Below are 16,019 nucleotides of genomic sequence, written 5' to 3'. Positions count from 1 at the left end.
TGTTTATCAGGAAAATTTGGTTTCAATTATATGGGTAACTGGGTCATGATACAAAATTGTAGTTTTTAATCATTGGATCACAGTCAAACCATTTCAAAGGACATAGGTCTACAGCATACTGTACAGTAGGATTACAACAGTATAAAATACAATGTCAGAATATACAGACATTGGGTCGGAATATACAGAAACAAATATAGGAACTCTATTAAGAACAGTAGGATAAAGGATGCTGCTTTTCACTTAAAAGTTTTCTGTGACGTTTGTAGTCTGTTTCTGTTACAATAAAACAAGAAAAATAAGTAAGAACAGACAAAAAGGAGGAATGACAACAGAAGGTCATGATCAGCTCCCAAAGGGCCAAGAGACTCAAGATGGGGCTTCATGGAGGATCAGTGCTTCAGGATGGGCCTTGAAGGTCAGAAAGAACTTGACAGAATTGAAGGGATGGGAGCTGGCCTCAAACTGGGCAGGGTGGTCACAAAAAGGAAGAAGGGTACAGAAGACGACGGGGTGAAGAAACAGCCTCTCTGGGCTGTAAAGTGCCTTTGATTCGTAAGGAAAGGGCCAGCTCCACCCCTGGGTGGGCCATCGTTCCTCCCGGGCCAATCTAGTTATCCTCTTCCCACCACCCGCTACGCTGAAGCCTCAGAGCGGTTGCCCCTCATAAACATGGCCGCGCCAAGCTGGCCACGCCCCCAATTAGATGGACACCGCCAGTAGTCCCACCTCCCGCCTTCTCGGCGGCCAATGAGGGAGAATCACAGGGGTTTGCGCATGCGTGGCGCCGCCGGTGGGCGAGTCCAATAACGACTCCGGGAACCCGGCAAGTAACATGACTAAAAAGAAGCGGGAGAATCTGGGCGTCGCGCAAGAGGTGAGGGGGAGAAATGGGGTTTGGGCCACGTCGTGAACTGCCTTCTCCCCGTGGCGGGGTAGTGGGTCGGCCCGGCTGCAGGTTGGAGGAGGGAGTGAGGGGAGGAAGTGAGGGCGACGTGGGTTTGGGACACGGCCCGCTGGGGGAACCGAAGGTTGGAGAGCCCGAGGGGCCACGAGAGCTGGGAACAGAAGGCCAGGGGACCTCCAGAGAGGAAGAGACAGGCAGGTAAGGGGAGCACCAAAGAGGGCGTGACACCGAAATCTTGAGGCCCTGAGGGGAGACGTTTAAGTGAAGGGGACCCAAAAGGGTTGGGTATTCGCAGGTGAGGGGATCCCAAAGGGTTAGAGACCTGTAGATGAGGGCACCCTCAGAAGTGAGGGACCCCCATACTGTTTAATGTATTACTGGTGGCTTAACTGTCCCTTGAGATGGGGAATTTTTCCTCCGGGGTACTAAAGCATGAAGCTTGAAAATTACTTTGGGAACCTGTGGGAATTTGTAGAGAATTCTGGAATGGTGATGTTCGCAAAGAGCTTACAAATAATTGACTGCATACGGACGGAAAGAAAATTGGTGCAGCTGCTATTTGTTACTTTATTTGCGCTCACTACAAGCCTGTGAGATTTTTACAGATGGGGAACCTGAGGTTTCAAGTAGAGCCCAACCGTTGAAACGGTTGAGGCACCGAGAATCAAGCACAGGTGATTTGCCTTCTGGTGCATCTTGTTTCTCCTGTGTTACTGTTCCCTTAGATCACCCTCCCTGGGGTTGCAAGAAAGATACTGGGTAATTGTCTTATTGAGCTTACTACCAGTTGAGTGGTTCTCAATCTTAAGAACGCATTAAGAATCATCTGTCTTAAAAATGGAGAGTTGAATCTCCCCCACCCCGAGTAATTCAGTAGGACTTGGTGTGTATTTTTAACAAAGAATCTGTATTTTTAACAAGCTACACCAGTGTTTATGCAGGAGGTTTTAGTACCACCCCTTGAGAAATATTGGCCAACTTGGTAGGGAAAAAAACGATGGAAATGTGAATCTCCTTGTAAGAGAGACTATAGATGCTAAAATGAGATGGCACTCTGACATGGGACTAGCCTAGACTTTATAGCCTGTATTAGAACATGATAAGCTGCTATAACAGAGAAACCCCCAAATTCAGTGGCTTCAAGAACAAGAAAGTTTTTTTTTTTCTGACAGGCTAGAGCAGGGATCGGCAGATGTTGTCTATAAAGGACCAGATAGTAAATATTTTAGGCTTTGTGGGCCACATGGTCTCTGTTGCAACTACAGTTGATCCGCATTGTTCACAGATTCCTTATTTGTGCATTTGTCTACTTGCTAAAATGTACTTGTAACCCCCAAATCAGTCCTTGAAATGCTTTTGTAGTAATTAACAGGCTGACTCAGGCTGACTCAAAGCATCAATATTTGATTCACCTGAGGCCCATGTGTCTCGTTAAGGTGGAACAAGGCAATGCTGTGTCTTATTTTTCAGCTCTTCTGTGTGCTGTAAACAAGTGTCCTTTTTCTGGTCTATTTACTGCCAAGTTTCTTGCATTTTTGTGCTTTTCTTGGTGATTTTGCTGTTTAAAATGGCCCTTGAGTGTAGTGCTGAAGTGCTTGTTTAGTCTTCCAAAGTGCAAGAAGGCTGTGACATGCCTTATGGAGAAAATATGTGTGTTAGATAAGCTTTCTCAGGCATGAGTTATAGTCCTGTGGGATGTGATTCAGTGTTAATTAATCAACAATATGTATTAAATAAGGTCTCTTTAAACAGAAACACACACAAAACAAGGTTTTGTATTGATCAGCTGATAAAAATGTGACCAGAGGCTCACCAGAACCTAACCTGGTTCAGTATTTGCTAATTCATTGTTGGCAACCTTATAGAACATAACTACCACAAATAATGAGAGTCAGCTGTACTCAGATAGGATGTCTTAGCACAAAAGCAGCCATAGGCAGTACATAAATTAATGAGAGTGTTCCAATAAAACTTTATTTACAAAAACAAGTCATGGAATGTATTTGGCCCCCAGACCATTGTTTGTCAACCCCTAGTCTAGAGTACCAGGACAGTGTTGGTTCTGCCATATTCCTTCCATCCTGTGGCTCTGCTGGGGGCCAGGGTCTGTTGTCACCTCATGAATGAAACTAGGTTGCACTCCATTGAGGTATCCACTGGTGGGAAAGAGAGAGTGGAGAAAGCACACCCACTGTCTTAAGAATTCTGGGCCCAGAATGCCCACTTTCCATTGGCAAAGATGCAGCTAAGATGCAAAACCTGCAAGGGGTAGCAGGGAAACGCATTCATCAGCTAGGAGGCCACGTGCCCAACTACAGCTCCATTGCTGTGGAAGAAGAGTGTATTTTAGTGGACAGCCCAATTCTCCTCAGCAGACTCCATCTTACCTCACAGTGTAGTTTTGAGGATTAAATAAGACAGTATTTGTAAAGTGCCTAGCATGTGCGGCACAGAGTGGATAATCAACAAACAGTGCTTTCTTATCAGTAGCCTTCGTAGTTCTTTCATGTCCTTCCATCATGGCTGTGTCAGCCCCCTTGTTTGGACTTTAGTTTCCTCATCTGTAACATGAAGGACTTGAATTTCACCAGGGGTTACAGACACAGACTCGCTGACTGTGGTCCACATATAGATCATAGATGATCATAGATGTCTTTTGTTTGGCTGACACGGGTTTTAAAAGTGTTTTGAATTTGGTGGGGTACATGCTCTCCTAGGGCCGTATACCAGTCACCTTCACCCCTTTATTTTTTTAACCTATCAATACCAATATAGATATTTACATTGGCCATCTTGATGTCTAGGTTACCTTTTGCTTGGATATTCTAAGATTTGAGCTCTGCCACTGTGCACCTGAGAAAAAACTTGGCATCTAGCCATCTCCTCACATTGTTCCTCCTTTGCCCCCTGCGGATCTGAGTACTGAATGTGTTCTGGTGCTCAGTAGCAGTAGATATTGTCCTGTTATTAAAAGTCGTGTGCTCAAAGCCAATGAAGTGGTGATTTAATCAAAAATGTTAATCTGACGAGTGCAGTAAAACTCCCACAAGTGAGTGATCTCAGCACCTGCAAACAGCCTCCACTTGTAATGAAGCAATTACAGAGCACTCCCCCTGAGGGTTGGCTGGGGCCAGCTGTACTGGGTAGTCACCTCCCAGGACACCAAGGCACCTCCCAGCCTTCCCAACTTGTGGCTCCTTTCAAGGCCTTTTTATCCAGCTCATTTGCCACCTTGTGAGATCTCAGATTTGGGAAAAACTGGCTATGAGTTTTATTCTGAATAACAAGAGAGAATTATAGCTCAGGTGAGAAATCACCAGCTCTGGTACTGATTTTCAAGTTGTGTGAGAGGAGGGAAAGGTTGTATTTCAGTCTAAACTGATAGGAGGATTCTGGCTGAGAGAAAGGATGCATTTCAGTCTAAACTGATAGGATTTTGGCTGATGTAAAACCTGTTTTTTAATTTCTGATAGTAATGAGCTGTTATTTGGTCATTGTACTTTTTTTCCTCCACAGCTGGACCATTCTTAGTGTCTTAAATGTTTCAACAGCCAGTTGGTCTTTAGTTAACAGATGTGCAGTGCCTTAGTTGACATCTTTAAGGGGATAACTTGGTTGGATCTGGTCCCTGGTACAAAAATCTGTCAGTTTGGAAAGGTTTTAGCTACAGGTTACAGAAAACTGACCTCAGTGACCTAATCAAACAAGAATATACTTTTTTTTCCATCACAAGAAATTTGGAGGGAGGTGGCTACTGGCATTGGTTCAAAGGTTCAGCTATGTCAGGGCTGGTGTTTCTGCATTCTCTCAGCTGTTTCCTCTTAGTCACAAGATAGCTGCCACAGCTCCAGTCATCATATTCAACTTTAAGTCAGGGAAAAAAGAAAAAGGAACTATAACAATCTTTGTCCCTTTTATCAGCAAAGCATAAGCTCTCTCAGTCGTCTCCCAGCCGACTTCTGGAACATCTCATTGGCCAGAACTGGTCATGACCACCTCTGGCTGCAGTGAGGCTGGGAAAGCATCTGTTGAGCTTTTCTTACTTCTATGGTGGAGGCAGGCAAAGGGGGAGGGGTAGGGAATCAATGTTGTGTTGGGCAACTAATAGTATCTGCTAGAGGGAATAAAAGTTAATGGGAGTCATTTTGTTGTTGTTGTTGTTGTTGTTGTTGTTGTTGTACGCGGGCCTCTCACTGCTGTGGCCTCTCCCGTTGCGGAGCACAGGCCCCGGACGCGCAGGCTCAGCGGCCATGGCTCACAGGCCCAGCCGCTCCGTGGCATGTGGGATCCTCCCGGACCGGGGCACAAACCCACATCCCCTGCATCGGCAGGCGGACCCTCAACCACTGCGGCACCAGGGAAGCCCTAATGGGAGTTACTTAAAATTCACTGGAATTCTTATCAGAAAAAGGGGCCAGGATCAGTGACGATGAAGGGTAGGTGGTAGGTTGAGTGGAGAAAATGGCCAAAGCAGGATGAGCACCAGGAAGAGAGGAGTGTGGACACTTGTGATTGTGTAATGTCAGCCACCACTGTGAGCTCCCTGGGGGCAGGGAGGAGCACTAAGTGGGGATGAAGACAGTCTCAGTCCTGGAACAGGCTGTTACAAGGCTGACAGGAACCTACTGATGTTCTGAGACAAGGGATAGAAGCAGCCTAGTGGACTCTCCATAAATATTTACTGAATTGGTTTTGAGAGGCTAGCAGAGGCACTTGAACCCTCACCCCTGACTTCTGGGCCCAGTTGAGTGGTTCATTGGTGAGAGATCAGGAGGCCACAGTGGAGCAGGCGGCTGGACACTGTCTTGCTGGCGGCTGCCCAGTCAGGGCTGGGAGAAAGGCTTGAGGCCTGCAGACACAGTTCAAGGGCGGCTGACCATTAAATGAGCCTCACCTGCTGCCAGGCACAAGCCACAGGTCGCCATTGGGCAGGTGATTTCTCTCAGCAGCCTGCGTCTGGCTCAACTCCATCTGATGGGGGTCAGGAGACTAAAACCTCATTACCTAACACGGCTGGATGTCAGCATGTGTGGAGTGGCTGTTTGCCAGCATCTTAATTAATGAATTCATAAGGCACGGGGTGGATGCCAATTCTTGAAAAGTGCTTTGAGCCTTTCAGCGATGAAGAAGCTTTTGCTACTTTATCAAAAAATATATATTGGGGGAAAGAAGAGAAAAGAAACCCCAGACAACGTTCTGGCCCAGGGACAGCTGAAGGCTTCAGGTGAGGACTGACGTGCCTCTGCTTGCAGAGCCTCTCAGAGACCAGAAGCCCTCGGAGCTTGCGCGGGCTTCAAGAGGACCTCCATGTTCCTGACCTGGGGCGGGAGGTGACTCTCCAGAGAAATGACAAGTCCCTTGGCTCTCTGCTTTTCCTGGAAGTTGTTCATTGATTAAAAACTGGGAAGGTTTATTGTCTTCATCTGCCCAGCCTGGGAGAGAAACTTCTGATGATTTGGGAGCCATGGCGGAGGTTTTTGTTTTCTGCCCTCACAGAGCCTCCTCCACAGAAGCACATCCCTTAAGCCGTATCAGGGTAATCGGTCCTTTGGGGTTTGAGGATAGTCACCTGGAAAATCAAGGCCCGTGACCCCCATGTCACTTGGCTGTGTGGCCTCAAGGCCCCAGATGGGAAGCTCCTGCTCTCCTGCCAGAGACCATCTGGGCAGGCGGTCCGGCTTCTCTACCCATTATAATAAACATTCTGGGGCTTCCCTGACATGTGAAAATGAGTGGATTTCCAGAAATCCGGTTCCCAGACTGCTGGGGCTGGAGCTGAAACAGCTGACACCACTCTCTGGGCTGTGAGTTATTAGCAAGTGAGAAGAAAGACTTTGGGGAAAGGAGGGTTTATCAGGCCCAACTAACCCACCTTTTTCCTTCTCAAACCTGGGTCTGTTTTGTGTGTGTTTTGGAGGGTGCTTTGGCAGCGTAGGCGGTTTGGGGGAGGGTGCCTGGGATGTCCGTGAAGCCCAGAGTTAGAGCGTAATTGCCTGCAATGTGAGGACAGACGCTGGGCTTGGAGACGCTCACTGTCTCCAAGCAAACAGATTTCAATCAGGTTCTCCCCTCACAGTGAGTATCTGTTATGTGGACAGAAAGCAAGCAAAGCCCTTATACAAGATTATTCAGAGTAGAGAATCTGTTAAAGCCAGATCAACAAGCTTAAATGGGTTTTGACTGGGATGTGGAATGATTTTGTTCCACAGAACCCTTCTTTGTCATGAATGTTTTCATGAGGGATTTTGGAGAAAGAGCTTGAAGAGGTGGAAGGAGCATAAGCTCTGAAGCAGAAAAACCCAGATTCAGACCCCAATTCTGCCACTTCCCAGTGACATGACTTAGGGCAGGTTGCTTAAATTCTCCATGTGCGAGTTTGCTCCTCTGTAAAAGGGAGACTGTAAAAAGTCCCTTCCTTGCAGAGTTGTTGCAGACATTGGGGAGCATATGGGAAGCTGCCCACAAACTGCATGGCCCAGGGTGTAAGGAGCGGAGTTTATGCCCAGGAGCTAAGAGTGGCTCTGGGCTGGTGCCTCTGAGCTTCCCCCATGTGTGCTGGTAGCTCACAGCACCGACTCCCACCGCCCGCTCCCCCGGGTACTGGCTGCGTGACCCTGGACGAGTTACTTCATCCCCGCAGCCCAAGTTTTATCCACAAGGTGTGGATACTGATGCTACTCCTCTCCCGCCAGGGTTATTGTGAGTGTCCTGTGAGGGAGTCATGTGAGGTGCTTAGAGCAGTGCCTGGCACATATGCCTGCTACCGTAGTGTTGGCTGCTACTGGTATTATTGTGGACTTTGGGCTTCCGGAGACTGTTCTGACTTGTGCTGTGCCATCCAGACATGTGAAAGTCCATGATTTGAGTTGGGCTCAGGTACCTTGACACCGTGCTCTTTATTAGGTCTTGGTGCCCAGCAAGGACCCGGCCAGGCAGGTGCAGGATATGCCCCATGACCGCTGCTTGACTCCTGAGGTTAACTCATTGCCAGCCCCTTTTTGTCACTCACAGCCCAAAATCTCCCAAGAGCCAGGCCAGCAAGACCGGAAACAACTTCCTAAACCAGAAAGCACAGTGGCTTGCCTGGCAGTGCCAAGCCCCAAGGGTGCCTCTGCCCTTTCCCAGAAGAAAGTTGGGCCCTAGACAGTGGCTCCTTAGGGAGTGGGCAGGGAGCCACCTCCCAGGCTGTCAAGATGCTTGTGGGAGCACCATTCAGCCACCTTCAATAGTGCTTGTTGGCAGAATAAAAGCTGCTTGGAGGCCCTGGCAGCAGCCAGACCTGGAGCTGGCCCCCCGCGGGCCTGGCCTGACCTGGGTACTGGGCACTTATCTGTGTGCGAGATGGCACTCGCCTTCCCTGCCCCCAGAGAGGCCTCATTTTGGGCTTCCGTACTGGGAGGCTCCACATTCCTGAAAAGACGCCACCCAGGGATTCCGGGAGAATTTTACAGTTTCTCTTAACACAGTGATTTTATGGCATATAGGACTCCAGGGAGACTTCCCTAAAGCTCTGAGAATAGGGTGTTGTTCCCCAAGTCAGGTAGCAGAGGTGATTTTGCTTAGCTGGCTCAGGGCTACTGAACTGCCAGCCGAGTGCTCAGAGCTGCTTCTGAGGGAGGGGTCCTGGAGGAAGGCTGCAGGAAGAGACCCTGGCAATGATGACTGCCAGCAGGAGCAGTGGCCCCACTTGGCTGGGGTTGGGGCCTCTGCTGACCTTGACTGTCAGTCTAACTTCAGAACTTCAAGTTCTTCTGCAGGAAACATCCCCACCTCTGTGGAGAATTCTTGGTCTTATACTTCTCACTGAGCCTGCTCCTTTGCCCACTCTTGAAGCCACCCACCAGGCTCCGATCCCCCAGTCCATGCCTGGTTAAGAAAGGCAGCGGTTCCCATCCTGACTGTGGAGGAATCCCTCGTGGGCCTTTCCTGTTAAAGTACAAACTTCTGGATCCTGTCTCCAGGGCCTCCCCTGGGGCCCTCAACTCCCTCCTACTTGAGGGTAGCTCCTTTCCACTCCCTGCCCCATATATCTTTTCTGCCTCCCTTTCTTCTCCTCCCTTCTTCCCTGCCGAGGCTCAGACCAGCAGTCTCCATGGGCAGGTTTTAGCTACTTCTGGTCTTGGGGTCAAGAGTAGACTTTCCCACCAGGACACCCTGCATATTCACCACCTATTTCCCAGTCCCCTGAACTGCTTGCACACAGGTTTACACAACACCTACCAGGTCCTCAGCTCTATGTGACATGCCAGAAGGCACAGCTGGCTAACTGGTATGGAGCTCACACCACTGCCTTGCTGATTCCTCGGGTCCCTTTGCAGCCGTTTCACCTACTGACTGTCATCTCAGTGACTTAGACACACTGTTCTTTTTTCCTGTATAAAAACGGACACTTGGTCTTCTGAGTATAAACGTAATGCATGGACACTCCTTGTGTCCATGTTATTGTACATCAAGGGCATCCACTCTCTGCCCCGACTCTGTGCCTGAATGGGTGCCAGTCTCAGTCCCTACCTTGGCTATTACTTTACCTGTGACAGTCACAGCCAGCAGTGCTGCTCCCTGCAGCTCCAGGGAAGTCCCAGAACTGAACCAGTTGGGTCAGCCGTGCCCTTCCTGCCAACTGACCCACTATCCAGCCTGTTGGGCAGGAGTCCTGGGGGCCTCCCTGGCCTCCAGAGTGTAACCTCCTCTTCCCATTGGAGTTGGTCGGATCTCTTTGATGGGGCCTCTTTCTGCTTTAGTCCTGGGGCTTTGCATTCCTGCTCCCAGCTTAGCTGGGCACCAGGCGCTGTAGAGCCATGGCGTCAGTGAACCTGCACTCCAGCTGCTAGGCTCCACCTGCTTTTCCGCGTCTCCTCAGATGCCCACCAGGGCCCAGACCACACCTGAGTCTGTTCTGCCCTTAGACACTGCCCTAGACCTCTCATCCTCAGCTTCCAGCAGGCCGAGCCTCTACAACTTGGCACCAGCTCCAGACACCACCCCAGCGCTTCAACCCCCGGCAGGATCATGAGGTTCCCAGCATGCTGTGTCCCGAGCCAGCTGGAGAGGCTGGCCTGTAGAGGCATTGCTATTGTGATGGTCTACCCTGCAGGCCCCACTCCTGCTGAACCCCTCCATAGAATCAGGATGGCCATATCTGAGCCAGAGGGGCTCCCCTCCCTGCTGCTGCCAGCCAGTGACCAATGGAGAGTACTCTCCATCACGCACCCCTGCTTCTATCTCCTCTTACTCTTGCCACATATTAACTCAATTTTCTTTTTATTCCCTACAGATCTAATGAAAACCATTCTCTGATAATAATGCTAGCAAACACTTGTTATACCATCACCGTGTGTTAGGTACTAAGTATCTTACACGTATTGCCTATCATCTTCACAATTCTTTGAAATAGGAAACATTATTATCTTTGTTTTACACATGAGTAAACTGAGGCACCGAATTAAGGAAGTCACCTAGACACACGGCAAGTGAACAGCCAGCTGAGGCATCTGATTACAGCCCACACTCCTTATTACCACACTTTTCAGGAACTACAATTTCAGGCTTCTGAGCACTTGGGCTCCCAACTGCTTGCCCAGTTCTGACCCTTATGCTTCCAGAATCTTCTTGACATTTGTCTCCTTATTCTGGTCCTAACCTGTGTTTCTCTCCTGGTCCTGGCTATCTTGTCCTCTGTTGCCTTCAGCCTGGTGGCAGAGAGGAAGCTAATCAAGGACTATAGATTTGTTTTGGGGAGTCTGTGAAGTGCATTATTTGTGTGCATGTCATTGAGAGTTGACTGAAAAGCCAACTAGGGGCTTCTTTTAAGGCCCACTTCCTAGGTCTTCTCCCCTATTTCTGGGTCCATCTTGCTGGGCTAGCTTTGCTCTGTAGCCACCACTCCCGACCCCAGCCACAACTAAAAGATGCATCCTGACCCTCCCTCCCTGCCTTATCTGCGGCCAGTAGGTCACTAGAATGTTGGCACCCGTTATTATAGCTGCTTGAGAACTGGCTTCTGCATCAACAAATGCTGCAGGGTGTTTAACTGTCAGTGGGGTCACCTTCTGAGGATGGGTCTGTGGCCTACTGAAGAGCCTCCTGACAGTCCCAGACTCCCCTCACTCAGCCCATATCAAGCAGCTGGGTTATAAAGGAGGAGAACTTGATATTTAGAAGGGAATCAGAGAGAGCTGCAGCAGGACATAAATATTCATAGAGGGAGGTTAGAACTTGAGTCCCTAAAACCTTGATTTGTGTTAGTCTGTTTAAGCTCATTAAAAAGTGGTAAGTGAAAGTGGGGGTATTCATGGAACTGCAGATAGATTGGGCTCGTTCAGATAAAGGCCTCTAGCTGCCAGCTCCACAGGCCCTGCCCAGAGCATGACAGCCGACCAGCTTGGCCACTTGTGGTTTGCCAACCTCAATTTAAAGGTTTTGCTGAGCATGAGTTCTTGGCCTCGCTCTGGCCCAGTTATCCCGTTTGGGCCCTTGGTAGCCTTGTAGAGGTGTTTAGGGATGGAAGTCCCCCAACTTCCTCCCCAGAATGACATGCAAACCAGGGGCTGGCCAAAGGTGGGGCAGGGAGAAATCTAACCTAGGACTAATACTTGCACTGGGTAATCCACAAAGTACATAATCTATGTGCACATACAGCTGCTTCTCCTAGCTTCTTCCAGCTTCTGTGGGCATGAGGGGAGGATTTTAGACTCCCGGTGCCACATGAAGCCCAGCCCCTGGGCCCCACCCACATCCAACCCTACTCATCCCTCCATGGCTACAAACACAAGGACTGCAGTGGGCCAGGCCTTCTAGGACAGGAGCTACAAAGTCAGGCATCCTTAGAGGCCAGGCAGTCACATACACAAGTGGCATGGGCCGATCTCGGCTAGACTTGACCACTGGGCTGCAGGTTTACATCATCTGCCCTAGCGGCTCCCAGAGTTTGGCAAGATGAGGTTTGGACACATGTAGCTGGATGACACAGTATGCGCTCAGCTTCATGAGAGAAGGCTTGGTTAATCAGCCAGGGGAAGGAGGCAGTACCTCTCCAGCCAAGGGCCATAGAGAAGGCTTCACGGAGGAGATAGAGCATCAAGAATCAAGCTTTGTGTGGGACCCAGCGTGGAATTTGGTGCTCTGTGGTTTCTACACCAGGAGGTAGAAACAGCAAGTCTTAGGGTACTGAGGGGCTGGCTGTGTGTGTTGGGGGTACTGCTATGAAGGGCAGGCTTCATGGTGGCCTGAAGCACCTGCTCCTCCCGGCTCCGTCTCCACTAACCTTCACATCAGGCTGTTGCTGTTCCCTGAGCCTGGCTTGCCAGTGCTCATTTCCCTACAGTGCAGGTTTCAGCATGGCGTTTGGCCTCCCAGGCACAGGCCCCATCTCCTGGCTGGGGCTGTTTCCCAGGACAGCCCTCCCTTTGGTGCCCGTTAGCAGAGAAGTGACACAGTTAACCAAGCAGTTAAACTCAAGGCTCTGCAGTTGCTCCCTCCCACCAGGCCCTAATTCCAGAGCTGGAGTTGGCAGCAGGCTGGGGCTGCAGGGAAGGGGGTAGATGGTGTGTCCTTTGGGCTGGGCGTTGGGATGAGGGAAAGTAGCTGACCCAGAATGGCTGGGATGGGTACTGGCCAGGGGGAGGGGCAGAAGGCCCAGAGTCTTCAAGTGCGACTCTGACACTGGCCAGGGATGGGATTCGTAGTTGCAGTCATTGATTACCGTCTGTCCAGGGGCCACTCCAGAAAGGATTGGAGCAGAGAACTGGCTGAGACCGATAAGGAAAGGAGTGTTCCACTCTGACTCCTCAGAAAAGTCATTCCATTTGGAGGACCCATTCTCCCATTTGTGAAATAGAGCTTGTATCAGTATTTGCTATCCCTCCCAGGGATGTGGTGAGAATGAGTGAAGTCATATGGAAAATCAAGCATTAGCTGGACCCAAAGCACTATTCATTCAGCTGCTATGAGGGACACAGGGCCCTCTGAACTCCCACCCACTGAAATCTAGGCTCCCACCAGCAGGGCAGAGGTTCAAGAAGAACAGGCCCAGGCCGAGAGAGGTGGCCGATTAGACAGACACCTGGAGACAGATGGACACAGATGAACTTTCAAAGCCAAATGCATGATACCAGGACCTTGGATGATCCAGTCCAGTATTTCATAAAACATTTCCCCATAACTCAAATTATTTCCCCAAGAACACATCTCTGAAACTATAATCAAAACAAATGGGAGAACTGGTACCTTTGGCACGCAGCCTTTCAGGAGCTTAGCTATTCTGCACCCCCCCCGCCCAAGTTACAGCTGTCTTGATGATGGTCAATGCTTTTGCGCAAGAACCGAGTCGGAAACTAACAAGTGTTTCTGAGCTGTACTGTCAGTAACTTTTATTGAATCTCATGGAAAAATGTATATTATTACAGCTTGGGTTACTTTAAGATGAAGTGTACCAACGAGAAAACATGCCTCTGCTTTTTGGCCCCTAGATGTCTAATCACACGTGGAATGCTTTGGAAAGGCAGAGGCTTCCTGCATCGTCTCGTTTCATTCTAGGAGCCGCCTGTGCCTGCCACATTCAGGGCTCTGGTTGCTCCTGCCGTGGGGCCCAGCTGGGGCCTGTGCTGAGGAGACAGCTGACTGGGGGTGCTGCTCCCATCTGCCCCAACCCATGCTTGGCCCAGTGGGTCAGGGCAGCTTGGAGACCCTGAGCAACACTCAAAGCTGTTTCTAGGCGGGCTCAGCCTGCACCACGTGGAGGTAGAGGACAGCAAAACATAGCTGCTAGTTCAAAGACGCCTAGAGGCTCCCTCCTCCTGCTCCCAGGATCCCAGCTGTCTTGAAAATTGAAAGGCTCTGCCACCCATCTCTACCTGCTGGGTGTGCTGTGTCTTTCAGATGGATGGGCTGGAGAAGAAGCTGTCACGATGCTGGAGAGACCTGGAGGCTGTGAACTCCAGGCTCTGTGGGGCAGAGCTGAGCTCAGAGGCCAGGTAATGCTCCTCCCGACATCCCCCAGTCCTTCCTATCTGTCCCGGGACCCCAGCCCTCAACTGCCACCCCTCCCATCCCCCTGCCACCAGAGACCTGAGCCCATGTTCCTCTTGTCTCCCTTGCTCTGGTGTGCCAGCTATCCCTCAGGTGGGAAAAAGAAAAAGGGCCTGAGCCATTTTGACCCCTTCCCCCTCACAGGAGTTCTCTGGAGAAGGAGAAAAGCAGCCTGATGAACAAAGCCTCCAACTATGGTAAGAAAGCTCCCTGCCATTACCAGCCCCACCCTCGCGTCCTAGGATCAGGAAGGGTCAGACAGCCCAGGGAGCCCACAAAGTGATGTGGGTCAAGGGCATTCTTTGGGAGAGAGCCAGCCCCCAGGGGGTTGCAGGCACCAACTGAAGGCCCAGCATCCTGGAAGAGCAAGTTTGTTCCTTTGTTCCCAGGGAGATGGAGAGTCCTGTGGGTCTGTTCTCCTGTGGGATGAAGGGGTATGGCTGTGGCCAGGTGAAGAGATCCTCACATCCACCCTGACTTGGGAGGTCTGTCCTCCCTGCCCCCTCCTCCCAGACCTCCACTCTCTCCCAGGAAAACCCTGCAATGGAGTGATGGGAATAGGGTCTTTGGGGTCCAGGGTGGAGGATGAACCTCCCACTTGGGTGCTGTGAAGGGCTACTGTGAGTGGAGCAATGCTGCCACCTTCTGGGTGCTGGGTGCAAAGCCAGGTAGAGCCCAGACAGGGCACGGAGCTAGAGCGTGGCTGCTGGGCGCTGCCCCCAGCAGCCCAGGAGGAAATGGGTCTGCAGAGGCTCCTCAGGCTTGTCTGTTCTATTCACCCTGAGGGGCCAGGCCTGGCCAAGAATCAGCCCTAGAATAGTCCATATGGCAGGGAGCCTCCTGTAGGAACCAGGCTGAATCAACACTGTTAGCACGGTGCCTGTCACACACCCCTACCCGGGTCCCGTCTGGCCTGCCCAGAGCTGGTTTGCAGGTATCTCCCTGCTTCCTCACACAGGGAGGGATGGGACATCAGTTCCCTCTCGAACCTAGCAATTTTCACACAAAATTGTAGCATTTAGCACTCACGTCAGCCCTCACAGAATACCTGTGTATCATATGAATGGATACAGCGTGGCTGTAGAATAGCAGGGCTGGCTTCCTCTAGAGGCGGCCTGCCTGCCTTGTGGGCACAAACTACCTCGTCTTAGCATACCTCGTTCCTGCTGAGCTGGGCATCCAGCAGGGAAGGACTAGGAGCACTGGTGGTGTGGGCCCACCCTGTCCCTACTCCAGTGTCAGGCCCAAGGAGGTCCCAGCTGCCCTCAGTCTCTGACCAGGTGAGACACCCTGGAAGGAGGAGCACCATGGGGGCACCCAGTGACGGGCCAGAGGGCTCACCTGGTGAGGCCATGCCACCACCTAGCTTGGCTTTTAGGTGTGGCCTTTTTGTGACTCCCTCACATAGTCCATCTTCAACTACATTTGCAAAGAAATGGTTGAGCAGCATTGGGGGTTGGGGCTTTTTTGGGCCAGGATCTGTAGCCAAATCTGGGCAGATCGAGGAGGACGGTCATTTTTATGGATAAGGAGGCAGCTGGGAGGGAACACCTCTGCACTCAGCAGTGTGTGTACCCATTGGTGGGATAGGCGGAGGCAGATGAGAGTGGCAGATGGGCCCAGACCACCTGTCCATCACCCTTTTTCCTCCCAGAGAAGGAACTGGAGTTGCTTCGGCAGGAAAACCGGAAGAACATGCTGCTGTCTGTGGCCATCTTCCTCCTTCTGACGCTTATCTACGCCTACTGGACCCTGTGAGCCTGAGATTTCTCCAGTCAGCACAGGCTTCCCCTCAGCTCCGTGGTCACGGCCAAGCAGGCCCTTCAAACCCCAAGAGGACCAAGGTACAAGGGCCAGTTCTCCCTGACCCAGACATCAGAGCAGGGCTTCCTGTTGGCCCAGCCCCTCTTGCCTCCCATTCCTGCTGTGGGGCTTGAGTCTCCAGAAGGACTTTATGTTGGCTTAGCCCAAGGGAAAGGCAATAAAAACCACCCTGGCTGCTTCTGTGTGCTGAGTAAATGTCATGATCTGGTGGCAGCTGGGGGCAGTGGGGTGGCATTCAGGATGCAAGGGAGGAGAGGGGCCT

General features: G+C 50.9%; 1 protein-coding gene across 1 annotated transcript; it reads left to right on the top strand.

Annotated features, from left to right (window-relative positions):
- Positions 1 to 779: 779 nt before the first annotated feature.
- Positions 780 to 15,939, top strand: CCDC167 (coiled-coil domain containing 167). Its single transcript, XM_004267653.4, has 4 exons — positions 780 to 877; positions 13,784 to 13,878; positions 14,078 to 14,130; positions 15,588 to 15,939. The coding sequence occupies exons 1-4, from the start codon at positions 836 to 838 to the stop codon at positions 15,689 to 15,691; spliced, it is 294 nt and encodes a 97-aa protein (XP_004267701.1). The 5' UTR covers positions 780 to 835; the 3' UTR covers positions 15,692 to 15,939.
- The last annotated feature ends 80 nt before the right edge of the window (positions 15,940 to 16,019 follow it).

The sequence above is a fragment of the Orcinus orca genome, chromosome 10 (assembly GCF_937001465.1).
Source record: "Orcinus orca chromosome 10, mOrcOrc1.1, whole genome shotgun sequence".
Classification (NCBI taxonomy): Eukaryota; Metazoa; Chordata; class Mammalia; order Artiodactyla; family Delphinidae; genus Orcinus; species Orcinus orca.
This window is presented reverse-complemented; position numbering and strand designations above follow the sequence as displayed.

Excerpts from the sequence above, each read along its gene's own strand:
- CCDC167 (XM_004267653.4), top strand. The coding sequence starts at position 836 with ATGACTAAAAAGAAGCGGGAGAATCTGGGCGTCGCGCAAGAG. Across the intron at positions 878-13,783 it reads ATCTGGGCGTCGCGCAAGAG|ATGGATGGGCTGGAGAAGAA; the intron begins GTGAGGGGGAGA and ends TGTGTCTTTCAG. Across the intron at positions 14,131-15,587 it reads GAACAAAGCCTCCAACTATG|AGAAGGAACTGGAGTTGCTT; the intron begins GTAAGAAAGCTC and ends TTTTCCTCCCAG.